The following is a 14,341-nucleotide window of genomic DNA, read 5'->3' as shown; positions in this document are numbered from 1 at the left end:
AGGTCTATAACAAAATATTTTCTTAGGCTAGAATTATTTCATCTTTTCTAAATAACTGTTGCCTAACCCTAATTCTGTTTCCTGTCCTGCAACACAGGGCAGAAATTCTTAGATTGGCAGGAAAGTGACTACTAGTTAAAAAAACGAAGATATTTGCAGATGAAGAGACAGGCTTGCAAAATTTACAAGGTTGAAACAAAACAATTGATAAGGCACGAGAAATTTAAGATCAGAAAATTGATATTATGGAAATTACTTTTGAATTAGACATTCTGTAAGTCCTATGTACTGGTATATCACAGAGAACATGGTCTCAAAATACTGCCTCTATAAATCACCATCATTCACAATAAAATCCCAGAAAACAAGAAGTGCGTTAAGGACTGGGGAAGACAGGAGATGTATGATGACACCTGAGAAACGCAGATGAGCACGCACCTGGAAAAAGATAGCACAGTTGCCTTTCCTTCTGAAAGAAATTGCATAATATCCTGTAGATCTAGACACTTGATTTCTTTTCCTAAAAATGTGCATAGTAGGAGTACCACACACAGCTAAAGCAACAGTCTCGCAAAGAGCTGTTTCTATCTGCGCTGGTAACAGTTTAACATCATTGCCATTATCATTTAACACCACGTTTGTTCATTTTAAGCTTCAGAAAGGAATACTGCTCTGCCACTTCAGAAACAAAACCGCTCACAAAGCTGGTACAATAATTATAGCTGTAAACAGCAGCTACTCATTTAAAACACTATTAGGACATGATGACATGCAAGTTCAACACGGTAAGGTTTCAAAACCAAGTAGTCAGAAGGTGACTGTTATAAATCGAGCCATTCTGAAGGTCTGTAAACTTCTCCTGATACTGCTAAAACCAACTACAGTATTGCCTTTTTTACCAGTGGTGTAACTGCACGGGATGTTAACCTTGGTTTATAGAGAGTTCAGGAAACCCACTGTCTTTCTGGACATTAAAGGGGGATTGCACTAGTTCCACCCCAAACATTATTTCAGTTACCTGAAAAACTAGATCTCTACGCTTTCCCAGGACACATCTTTTTTTGCCTTTGACACCACTCCACACCAAACTTTCAACAGCAGCTTTGTTCCAGAAACGGAAAGCCTGGCCAAAAGGAGGCAGCAGGTTTTCTTGCTCACATCTCCTGAAGGGAAATTTTCTTGCTCACGTCCTGTGTAAGGGGGTGGCACTTCACCAGCCACAGGAGAACACCAAGGAGATGAGAATTCAGATTTAAAAGCCCAAGGCTACTCACTAGGGAAATGCCCCAGGAAGATGAGGATTGACAGGGCTTGCTAGAGCTGTGGGCCTGATGCTCGGGAAGCTTGCAGTGTTGGACTCCCCAAGCAGCAAGGATGGGGAGAGAGGAGCATCTTCTGAGCACTAGGAGATGAAGAAAAGGGCTGAGGGACTCCATGCCAGTGACAATGACCTGAGGACCTTGGGTTTATAGAAAAGGCAGATGCCCACACAGTGCAACATTAAGGTTGTACAACACAAGTAATGTCTACTTATCCTGAAATTACTAAATAAATAAATAAATTCTCTTTTGGATTTTTATATGTCAGGTTTCAGAAAGGCAATTTTCTTTTTTGCAACAGAAGTCAGAGGAATTCACTTTTTCTAAAATTTGTTAACAAAAAACCTTGAGCTACAAATCTACTGCCGCGGCTCCACAGAAAGCTGCTTGTTATCTCAAAGGAGGTTTTTGATTTTGTACCATAGTGAACAGATGAAGAAAAAAAAGAGCAGGTCAGAGGTGGGTACAGACTCTCAATTAGGAAGAAAAAATTAAGCAAACAAACTAGCAACGAACAGGCTAAGCATCAAAAAACGTAAACAGAACAAGCAACTATAACATCAAACCCAATCATTTATTGCCTCTCTACCACTTAAATAAAGCCTTTGGCAAGTATTAGGGATAAGGCAGGACATTTTCCCAATGCTGAAACCTGTAATCTCGGAGGAGACAAATTAGAGGTCCTGCAAGCCAGGCTGATAAAAATCAACTAACCAGAGAAAAAGGTACTCTCAGGCTAGGAGTCTTACCAATACTAACTTTATCTAGGACCAGCAGCATTGCCAGGTCTTTTGATATTTCCAACACATTTTCTAAACCGAACAGCAAATAACGTTCTCTCCTAACAGGGCAGAAATCTAACATGTAGGCTATTTTATGCCTTCTCATATGATGATAAAAGTACACCTCTATAAGACTTCTGCCACGCACAGGTGATGATTTTAGGGTTTGCCCACAGAGCACAGCACAGAAATCCCTGAGACAACCTGCATGAGTAAGACAATATGCTGCAGCCCAGCTACACGCTGTTCCTGCTCCTGTATCACCACAGCTGCTGGCAAGATGCTGGGGCTGGAAAAGCCTTATAGCTCAGGAAAAGCACCAAATGAGCTCTGCTAGACTGTTTCCAGACTCAAAGCATACAGAAAGCTCAGGTCTTACTGTGCTGCAGGCTCCAGTGCTCTCGCAGCTGCAGAGGTAACACACAACCTTAGAAGAGCTGCTCTTGCCTTTGTCTTCATTGCCTTCCCCCTCAAAAGTTACTTACATGGTTAAAAAGAAGAAACTTCAACTATCCCTGATGCAAGCTCTGTAACAACGGTACAGAACTGGGGAAAAACAAAAATAGGGGAGGGGAAAAAAAAAAACAGAGCCTGAGAGGAACAGTACTGGACCGGGCTAAAGGTCTGCTTTGCTCAGCATCATGACGCCAGCAAAGTGGCCAAAAGCAGATATCCATGAAGAACCCTAAGGGCAGAGCAGATATGTATGATTCTCCTACTGGGTATGTATCCCAGTGTCCACCATTTTTTGTGCCTTGGCGTCTTTTAAATTAGATGTCCTCTCAATCTTTGTACCCTTTGGTGGATTTTCTTTCACTCTTTGGTCTCCTGTAAGGTCATGTAAGCCTTTAGCAAATACCACCTTCACATCCACATCTTCTGGCAAGGAATTCAATAGCTCAATTACATTCTGAGTGCAGAACCACCTCTTTTTATTTACTTTGAAACTACCTCCTGCTAACTTTACATCTGCTACACACCAGTCTCGTACTGGCCAAGGCAGAAAAGCATTTGATCTCCCTCTGCCCCTTTGATCCACCGTTCAAGGCTCTAATTTGCAATACTGCAAAGGTCTGAACCCATCAAATGTGATCGTGCTGGTAGGTGGGTGAACTGCAGTAATCAGCAAAATCCCTCACAGAAGACAAACACAATTTGTACAGTCACGATCTGCGACGCCAGGCACGGCTGAAATTCCTGGGATTTCTCGAGAGTCAGAAGGGATGACCAAGATCTCTGATACGAGCCAAAAGCACGCTTGTTCTTAGTGCAACACCTCAACAAGCTGCATGTGGACATTGCTGAAGGACAGAACAGACTCATGGGATTAACTCCTGCTGTTTTGTATTAGGTTCTGTTCTCGGGATAGAGACTGTATGACAATAGATACATCAGTGCTGCTCAGGCAAACACAAATATTAGAATATTCATACAGTATACTAAAATAAATAGCCAGACCCTAAGGACACTAAGGCCAATTATGCAAATTCTTAAAAAATTTAACTCCGGTTAATGTTGACCTACATTAAAATCAATGTCCTTTTTGCTGTTCTACCAATGCACCTTTCCAGATTCTCCACAATATTTACTGTAACCAGTATAATAGACTTTGACCACATATACCTTAAAGCAGGAATTATTGCTTCTTTGTGTGTCTTAACAGCTATAAATGGAGTTTCATTACTGATTATGGCTCCTGGAAAAACTGATGTGAAGCTTGTATTTGAAGTTTTGTTGCATTTATCTGCCAACAAAACCAGTTATATTTTCAAGACAAAAAAACCTGTTTCTGTGGCTTGAAAATGGCAGATTCCATAACTAAGTTATCCACAGCACTGAGCTTCAAGCTAGTATTTAAAGTACGAATTACTATTTTATTCCTCCTGATGATAATTTTTCAGTTAGAATTTAACTTTTGCAGTATAATTAATATATGTTAAGTGCTTTAAAGTGAATGAAATCAAACGTGCATTTAGCATCTTTATATAGTTCTGCGTCATAACATAAGAACTCTGTGCCTTTAACAAAAAATTGCTGATTTTACTGCATGCAGTTCAGTGTTTATCCAAGTGCTTACACTGAATTTCAAATATTCCAACGCATGTATAATCAACACCTGATTTTTTTTATTGTAACATCAAAAAGTGAAGCAAGTGTGATCTATGGACAATTCAAGTACTGTATATTTGTGTCTGCAAACACGTACATTGACAACTGGCAAAATTTTAATACTAGGTTCATGCTATATTGTCTGCAGCAACTCAGATAATTTATTCCTTTTACCCAAAGTCAAATCAGAAATGGTCCCAATGGTGCCTCTCACTTCGCTAGAAGGCATTTGTATTACTCACTGGCAGGTTGAGAGATGACTAACACCTTGTCCTAAAGCATGCTAAGTACTGAAGGCTGCTATTTGCTATAAACTTTAAGACTTCAAGAGATAGAATTTGGATACAACAGGAGTTCAATTGACTTGAAGTACGTTCAGGAATTTCAACTAGTAGGTTGCACGTTAACACTTCCTGATGTACACATTCTTGAATAAAAAGATGCAGCTGTACTTCATGTACGGAGCTGATACATCCCCCCCAAAAAAGCAATACTGTGCTTTCAAAACTACATTCTCAAAGCTTAGGCAACATTATAATCAATTGCTGCCCATGCAACTTTCATTTAATACACTTCCACAAGGACAGTATCTAATTACATTTGCTCTTACATGAGAATGCATTTGTTAACCATATCATTCTCAACAGACTACACAAGCTCATGGCAGCAGCTTCTGGGCATTTTTTATCTGGGCTAAGGCATGGAGGTCACACTTTAACTGCCAGAAATGCTTGGTTTTCACAGCTTCTGTAACCACAATAGCACTTACACATAGGCACAAGCAAAGCCATAAGCAAACAGGAGCTACATACAGATATTTGGGTTTATGTCACTTGCTCAGCATCATATAGGAACAAGAATAGCCAATTTTCCGTTTCTCTTTTCATGGAATCATGTTTGGGTTGGAAAGGACCTTTAAAGGTCATCTAGTCCAATCCCCTGCAACGAGCAGGGACATCTTAAATTAGATCAGGTTGCTCAGAGTCCTGTTCAACCTGATCTTGAATGTTTCCAGGGATGGGGCATCTACCACCTCTCTGGGCAACCTGTTCCAGTGTTTCACCACCCTCATCATAAAAAATTTCTTCCTTTAATCTAGTCTGAATCAACCCTCTTTTAGTTTAAAACCATTACCCGTTGTCTTATTGCAGCAGGCACTACTAAAAAGTCTGTCCCTATCTTTCTTATAAGCCCCCTTTAAGCATTGAAAGGCCACACTAAGGTATCCTCAGAGCCTTCTCTTCTCCTTTAGCTGAGTGTGTAATTTGCTACACCCCTTTCACATTTAACAGAAACCAGCCTTCAGGCACTACACGACAACGGTTGAATCCCTGAGAACTGTTTATCACGTGCACTAATCAAATGCGGCTTTTGTATGGACAAGGTGATCTAAAATTATCAAACTGCATATGCAAAGGGAGCCCAAATTTAGTTTAGGTAAACTTGTTTCAGGTATGCCTTAATTCCTAAACATTTTGACTGTAACCATAGCATCATTTAAGATACTACGAACACTAGAAGTTTACATCAGCTTAAAACCCAGCAGGGATACTTCATAGAAGGAAAATCCACAAGGGCCTGTTGAATAAAACACCTGGGTCTGGATGTCTCTGAGCTGTGAATCATTAAAGGCTGGAAGAAGCATTTTGGAGAGGTAGCACTATGCTTCTGTGTTGTTCTTATATTCTTCTCAAGGCAACTGCAATTGGCCACCAGTGAGGACAGGATACCAGCTAGATGATCTTCGGTCTGACCCAGTACCACTTGTCTCCTTTCAAATGGTATCCAGCAGATTGGCAACACTGGCGACACCTTGCCTTTTGGCAAGTGGTTTACAACTGGCCCATCAATAAATGTGATTAAAAATGTCATATGTGATTAACAACGTAGGACACAAGAAATTCTGAAGATTGACAGTACCGTCCCAATGTAAAAATGTGGGGGAGATTTTTAAGGACATAAGTCAAAGTATTTCTGAATGTTGTCTCATTCATTTCCTCTATTAACATTCTAACTACAAATATACCTCATATTTTTATTACAGTAATACCTAAAAGCATTTGTTAGGGTCTTGTGATGCTAAAATGCCACATAAATACATTGTCTTTGCCTCAAAAGTACTTACTGTAATCCAAGATAAAGCAGATCAACAGCAAAATGGAGCACTCAATAACCTGAATTACGTGGGAGGTAGTTTGGAAAATGCCATCTGAGTTCCACAACGATTTTGACAAAAAAAGTGAATAAGCAAATAAGCACTACTGATGGCTGAGAGTCGTCCTTTAAATGCCCCGGTGTAACCAACCAGCATCACTCAGAGTCCACAACCAGCTTGATTCATTCACAGAGGTTTAGCACTTGTCAGCATATTTAAACAGCTCACAACATACAGTAACTCATTCTTCTGACCCAAGCAAAAATCCAAACAGCTAAACACGTGGCCATCTTACACAATGTTTGCAGAACAAGGAGAAAGACTCCAAGAGCGAAGAGCAGACAATTCAATCATTCAAACACAGACCGAAACAGAATAAAAAACCCAAAAGCCAAGCAAAACCAAGGGTGCATCCCTACAACTAAAGAACATCAAGAAATGCAATGTAAGTATCAAAATTCTTATTCATTTCAGCAGTTAAACTCTCAAGATCTGCTTTACATGCGACATCGCACAACAGCCAGTCTCAGTTTTCAAGTGGTATAAAATTCTAATCTCTAGAAAGTAGCCCTTCACAACCTTACAGCTGCACCACAATTAACGTATAATCAGAGTGAACAGGTTTTAACAAGTAACAGAAAAATTGCAAGCTATAAAACACACCTTAAATTCAGTAGAAGTCTACAGACTGTAACATTTCTAACACTAGGCTTTTGACATACTTAAGCCAGTGTAATAAACAGCATCTCAATATTACAAAGAATTCCCTCCTACAACAAACAAAACCCAAACCCTACTCCTAGCCAGACACAATGTATACACTTTCGACAACATTTGATGCTGAAATGCAAGTCAAATAAAAGCCAAATATTAGAAAAAACAGACATCTCCATGTTAAAGTGTCTGAAAAAATTACTTTCAAGAAGGCATTTTGAAAACCCACTAGCATTAGTCTTATGTTTAGGAATTGCTTTGGAACAAAGGCAGGGGCATGAGACTCTTTCCAGTCCATCTATCATCTCTGCCATTACCACTTACGACTGCCAGTCCAGTCCCGGTAGTATTTAATCTGCGGGCATCAGAGGTAATCCCTCTACTAACAAGACTGAGATTTGTCTATATATTTTGTATTAGCTGTGTCTAGTTTCCCAGGTTCACAGATTCTTGCTAACACTGGCACTTATTTGCACTAGTACATTAATGATATTTTTGAAACATCTCTTTAATAAAAGCAGAAAAGGGGATATTTATTAAACACTACTTGACGTTGTAAAGTTCTCCTGCTGTCGTGTAACAATCTGGGAATTTCAGTAAGGTAAGGCCAAAGGCTTTAGGAGCAGAGAAGGGAGCAGGCTAGGAACATACAGCCTCAAGAGAGCTGTGCTCGAGCTGCTGGGGAATTGCTCACACCTACGTTAGAACACAACTTTCTGGAATCGTCTCCTTCAGTGACTGTAAAGGAAGTCTGCGCATACTAGCTCAGACTGGAAATAAAATCTTTAGGATACCTGGTGGCCTTAGGAACCTACCTGATAGAAGCACGTTGCCCATTTCACACAAAAAAAATACTCATTGAAAGGAAATATTTCTATTTAGTACTCTGAACTGTGTAAAAAAATCCAACATTTTTATTACAGCAACTGCAGTTTGAGAAGCTCCCTTAGAATTTCTGACTGTACTTAAGACATCATTGGACTGACTAATATGTAACTGGTAGGTAATATCAGTGAACTAACCTTTTTTTACTTTTTCTAAAGAATTTATAACTCTTCCAGAAGAAAGAGTTTTTCATTAGAAAAACTGAAGAAGGTACAACACTAGAACACTATTTTTCTGACTGCTTGACTGCTTAGTCTATACAATTAAAATCAAATAACAAAAGATTTGGAAATTTGCTATAAACTTTCCAATCAAGAGGAAAGAATTCAAACTAAAAGATACAGACAATGAAACTAAAAAAAAAAAAAAAAAAAAAAGAGTTGAGGAAAAAAAAATCTAAAATAACATTCAAAAGAACATTACATCTCTAAAGCTCTCCCTCATCATTTTTCCCCCTTCATTTAATAAAAAATATTAATAATTTAAGCTTTTGGTTACAGCAGACAATCAGTTTATGACAGTCATTTTTCAATTTTATGATATTCTACCCTAGAAATATAACAAAAGTACTCCTATTTTTATCTACTAATTTCTTGGAAAGTAAAACTGAAAAGGTGCAGCCACAAGCAATTTCTTAAGTGTTTCAAAGAAAGTGTCCACACTCACCAGCGCTGCCGCTTTCAGATTTTTCTTCTGGTTGGCTTTCTGGAAAAAAAAAACATAAATGAACAAAAAAGGAAACACAATGTTTCTGTGTCGATTATTTGAAATTACATCTAAAAGCAAAGAATGATAAACGATGATAAAATCACAATCACTGGGTTGAATTAATGTTTATAAATTTACTTTCTGAAGAATAATTTGCCACAGGGAGCAACAAAATTAAAAAAAAAATCTCCTCTAGTGCCCAAACTCACAACTTAAATGAGAGAGCTCCATCACATCTCTGATTGAGCTCTGCAGGAATTAAGTTGCACATTTATAGAGTATCAGTAGTACCATTATACTTAAGCAATTAATAGTATCCATGTATCTCACTGGTCACTCTAACAAATTACTATTATTTTTGCATATTAAAAAAAAAATCAAGTTTCTGCAGAAGAATGTTCTTAATCAGCATTAGGTAAATTTTTGAAGTTGATCAACCTCTTCTCTAGCCCTTCTGCAGATCACGCAAGGATTTATTTCTTCAATCTTTTCCCTTTCTAATCCTTAGCCCTGAAATGGTACTACAGCCCAACTTGTCAGGTACAAAAAATATGCATAATCAGAAACGTGTCCTGTTCGACAGAGCAGAGAATCAAAGTATGTATGAAGGAAAAACGTAGACATAAGTGTTGTGAAGTGACTTGCCAAAAAAATATCACTCGGGTGAATGGCAGAGTCAGATTCAGAAACAGCTTTCTGCATGAAGTTCCAATCCAGCATTTCAAGAGATGGCAGCCAGCGGATGTATTTTGGTAAACTGAGTTCTAACACTTACCAAGTCCTATGAAATTAAACCCCTACATAAAATGTCAACCTGATATTTGACAGGTCCTCCTGTATGTCTACTTTTTACATGTCTTCTATGGTAGAGAATAAAAAGAATGTTTGCACTAACGTGAAAATACAGTTAAAAATGTTAAAATCAGCGTCTTTACTTTCAACTCAGAGCTGTCACAGCTATCATTACAGACTATTTACTTACAGGTGGGAGTGAATTATTGCTCTATCTCAGACAACAATTTTTGAGTTCGGTTAGTTTGATCATTTCTGCCATTTAGAGGTTGGGTATTAACAGAACTGAAAACATGAAAGATTTTACAAAACCTTTTCCTTGCCACTGATTCTTGCTGGCTTTCATGGCTGATGGCCCTGGTTATGCATTGAGATGGCTGACAGCCTGAGGACTAATGCAAATGGAAAAAGCAGTATCTTACAGATCCTTCTTTCTTTACTGGTGGCTGTCATTAGTCTTAGTAGCTGAAGGCATGTTCTTTCTCACTGAAAAAACTGAGAATACATCATTATATGGCCTCTTCGCACCCATGAGCATTCACACAGCAAGTTACAATCCCTGCCAACTTTCAGATATACTCACAGGATAGCCCATTTGCAGAAAAGCATGTATTTTCTCTTTGACATTTTTTGTGTGTGTATTTAGCACATTTACAGCATAATGTTATTACCCATCCAATACTCCAACTCAGTCATAACTTAATTAGGGAAACATTCAGTACACACACAAGAAGCAAAGAGGACGTAATAAAGAACATACAAATATTCTAAGATATCAACCCCTGCCTGGACTGAGATGTAAGAAGCAGATGGATTTAAAGCTGTTTCCTTTTAACTCTGTTTCAATGAAAAGTCTACCTACCTAGCCAGAACCGCTGCATAAGACATCACACTTAAAAATTGCTAATGGCATCTCTGATTCACCTAACAATAAATGTGTATCATGTCTACAGGGGCAGTGTGTGTGTTTGCTTGTATGTAGCAACAGATATGCCCTTAATAGCGGAGCCAAAAAAAAAAACTTGACAAAATTCAAGCCTTGCAAAAAAGTAGGGTTTTTTTCTCATTAGAAAATTTCTTTTTGTTATTATTAGGTCACAAGTATCTGCTTCTAAAATCTTCTCAGTACTAATATCATGAAGAAGGTAAAGGAAGTTGTACTATGTCTACTTAATATATTTTTCAACGTAGACTACAGCTGCTCAGCCTCCTCCACAACATGCAAGATTCACAGATAAATATCAACAGGTTGGGGTTGGTTGGTTGGTTGTTGTTTTTTTTTGTTGTTGGTTTTTTGGTTTGTTTCTTTTTTGGGGGGTGCGGGGTGGCTAGGGAGGGGTTCTTATTATTATGCATACATCAGTGAGATAGAAAAAAACAAAGTAAGTCACTGAAGTAGGCAGAAAGCAAATTCTATTCCCATCACACTGAGTGCATTCTAAGATCCCATATATTTTGTGCATTATATCCTCAATTGCTTAAAATTGTACAGGAATTAACAGTCTGTAGTTTTAATAACAAAAATGAAAAGAAAACCAGCTTACCCCTGCTAGCCAGCTGAACCCATTTTACAGTAATTTGTGAATCCTCACAACACTCATATGAAGTAAGTAAATAAATATAATTTTCATTTTTTTTTTAGATGGAGAAGAGAGATGATATAAGCAGTCACAGTTGTTTTCTAAATGAACCGTATGTCCCAACAATACATTCAAAATCTTGACCCGTCAAAATGCTGTCTGTAATTAGACTAGCTTGAATCACATATTCCGCTTTTCTGATCATGGGATGCATCTTCATTATGATACTCACAAATATTTGGAAATTTGCATAAATGCTCGAGATCTGAAAGGCTGCTGCCGCTTCTATTTCTTTTGATCCTAAGGCTGCTGATAGGTTTTCCTCTCCTGCTAACAGCAGTTCATAAAAGAATGAAGTACATAGAGGAACATTTATAAAGGAGCAGAAAGTAAAACCCCAAAGCATTTTGGAGACTGGAACGTGTGGTTAAGTGACAGCCTGAACAAATAGAGACAACGGGAAAGTACTGTTAAAGTAGACAGGTATACGTCGAAACTCCTCAGCAGGCAGAGCTAAGACAGCAGAACGATGAGGGAGGGCGTTTATTTCATAAATAAGAGTTTGACGAAAACTTTGGGAAGTCAAGCTTTCATCTAATAAGATCAGAAGTACTATCACAAGGCATCAAGATTCTGAGCACTATGTATTTTTGCTGGAAATAACTAAACATCATTATAGGAGTCACTGCTTAAATGAAAGAAACGTCTTTCCAGGATTTTTCTTAGTGTTTCTTCCTTTCACGTTTCTTTAAATGGCTGGGTACCTGATATTTCAAAATACAAATATACAAAATACAGAATACAAAGCTCTGAATATTCATTTTCACTGAAATACAATCACGTATTGTAAGTTATATAGTTGGCATGATCCATAGACAAACTCAGAAAAGGTCCCTTCATATATGAGAAGCTCTATAAAGGAAAAAAAAAAATCCCAAACAAGGGGAGAATATTCAAGGGTTGTGGGAATAAAGGAGATGTTCTAAGGTATATAGGCAGAGTTATGTGTACTATTGAACAGGAATACAAAAAAAAAAAAAAAGAATTTCATTGAGGTTCTGAAAGAAGAATCGACTCAGAAAACTGGAGAAGAACACAATGTTAAGAGGTAGCAATCTTCTGTGAGGCGTGAAACGGTGAAACAATCCATGCGTGAATGCTGCTCAGAAACAAAGGTCTGGTAGTCATTCTGTCAATGTAATTCCCTAAACACTTTTTACTTTCAGTAAGATGGAACAAGCATGAAGGAATTTAAAGTTACTAAAACAGGCATTAAGGCAATCCCACTTATGAGGGGGGAGCTGTGATACATTCAAAATTTCAATAAAATGAGTCATGTCACCCAAATTTACAGAAATATCTTATACTTTATTTGCGCCTACAGTGTAAAAATCTTCCTCTCCACTCATCAGTCCTTTACAGTTAGGGGTGCAATTGCCTGCCAAGGTCTGTGTTTTCCCTAGTCACATTAGTAACACATTTTTCCAAGAATGAACTCAGTAAGAAACTTTTATCATTATCTATAACATAGCTGCATTTTTTATTTATATTTAGAGCCAGCAATCCTAAACTACCTGCTGGCAGAAAAATTAAGCAACAGGCAATTAAAGCAGTAAGGGAATTAATTTATAATCACAATCAGAAAAGTTTGTTGTTAAATGTTTAACAAAAGCATTTTCCCATTCCTTCAACCAAGAAAGAAACTGTCAAATTACAGCACTTCCTTATGCCAGGGTGTCTGCCAGTAGGAAGCTGAGAAAAAAAACTATTTTAACCAAACACACTCCATATCAAACCCATCACTTGCCCCTAGATAGTTCTTAGCTATATACACACAAGAAAAATTCATTTTGTTCAATACAACACATTGAAATATATGTCAAATGCTCTCCTTTCCTCCCGCCCCAAAAATTACAGCTATGATAGCTGATGACAAAGATAAGATAAAATGACTGGAAGCACAAATAGCATTGTTGCATAGCAACTGTTGATGTACATATGGTGATGTTTATGGAACAGAATGTAGTTCATACTTAATGCAGAAATAATACTGAAACCAGCCTAGACAGCAAGACCTAGACAGCAAGAGACAACTGTGCTTTGGATCCCTCTGCAGTCCTCACAGAAGCCGCACTTCCCGTCAGGTTTGCTAAACTGATGTTCGGAACACCACCACAGGTCCTACTGATTTGCCCAGCAATTAAGACAACGCAATGTCTCACATGGGCAAACAGCCTTGCGAAGAAAGTAGGGAGATATTTTGCAACAACTACTTTCAGAGTGCATTGTACTACTCTGTATTATTCATTAGAGCTATTTCAAAATACAGAAATAAGAAAAGACAAGAAACAGGAGAAACCCCAGAGTTAGTCTAAACAGAAAGTGCACCATGTGTGAAAGCCAGCATAGACCAGTTTTTTAATAGTATCTATCCAGCTTTATATTAGCTCAGGTCTAGTACACACACTGCAGAAGACAAAGAAACTGCAATTCAACACTCCAGACATAACAAATGGCACCTCAGAAGAGCCTACTGCTGTCTGTTAACTAATATGGGACCACCAGAGATGCAGAGGTTTACCATGTAAGAACTCAAGAATTTTTTCCAACTCCAACAGGTATTAGAAGCAAGTTCAGTGAAGACAAAACAAAACAAAACAAAACAAAAAAAAAAGAAAATCCATTCAGAAGTCTAGAAATTACATCATGCAGAAAATATTAAATTACTTGTCAAATTTGATCTCTTTTGCTTGCTCTCAGTGACCTGAAGAGTCTATGTGAAATGCTGAATTATCCAGAATATGTAAAGTCCCTGCAGCATCTACAAAATATTTCAGAGGCAGCTTTGTCATCCCACATTCATTTTCTGAAAGACATCAAAAAGATGGTCACTGGAACATAAGGATCCCAGGATTAGAGGACAGCACACAGAACAGATCTTAGGCTTTTACTGTGCTCCAAAAACCAAAAAGAATCCTAAACCCACAACCAAAAAACTCCCACCCTTTACAAAAGAAACCCAACTGGTTTATGCTATTTGCTCCATTTTAGGCAAGTCCAGTCCTCAAGAAGGGTATTGAATGAGAGCAGTAGTGCACGAAACACTTTTTTTATCCTTATTTCATTTGCATAATTCTTCAAATGCATCCTTCCAGATGCAACATTAGCAATGCCATCTGCGGTTCCATACCAACTTAATCTTTGGCCCACGGTTCAAACAAGCGTATTGATTTTGTTATGTGGTGCACTTCACAAAAGAAAAAGGAACGAAATCACCAATGCTTTTCACAAAAATAT

At 38.0% G+C, this 14,341-nt stretch overlaps 1 protein-coding gene across 2 annotated transcripts in view; it reads right to left on the bottom strand.

Moving 5' to 3' along the window:
- Window positions 1–14,341, bottom strand: part of GTF2F2 (general transcription factor IIF subunit 2) — a 95,960-nt gene that overhangs the window by 68,121 nt on the left and 13,498 nt on the right. For both annotated transcript variants that reach the window (XR_014269356.1, XM_082485922.1), the window contains exon 5: window positions 8,631–8,669. Coding sequence is in view for 1 of the 2 variants with exons in the window: in XM_082485922.1 (XP_082342048.1) it covers window positions 8,631–8,669 (39 nt within the window). In the remaining variant the exon portion in view is untranslated. The remainder of the gene's footprint in view (window positions 1–8,630; window positions 8,670–14,341) is intronic.

The sequence above is a fragment of the Vanellus vanellus genome (genome assembly GCF_965231255.1).
Source record: "Vanellus vanellus genome assembly, chromosome: 1".
Taxonomy (NCBI): Eukaryota; Metazoa; Chordata; class Aves; order Charadriiformes; family Charadriidae; genus Vanellus; species Vanellus vanellus.
Note: the sequence above shows the minus strand (reverse complement) of the source record. Positions and strands in the feature narration are given on the sequence as shown.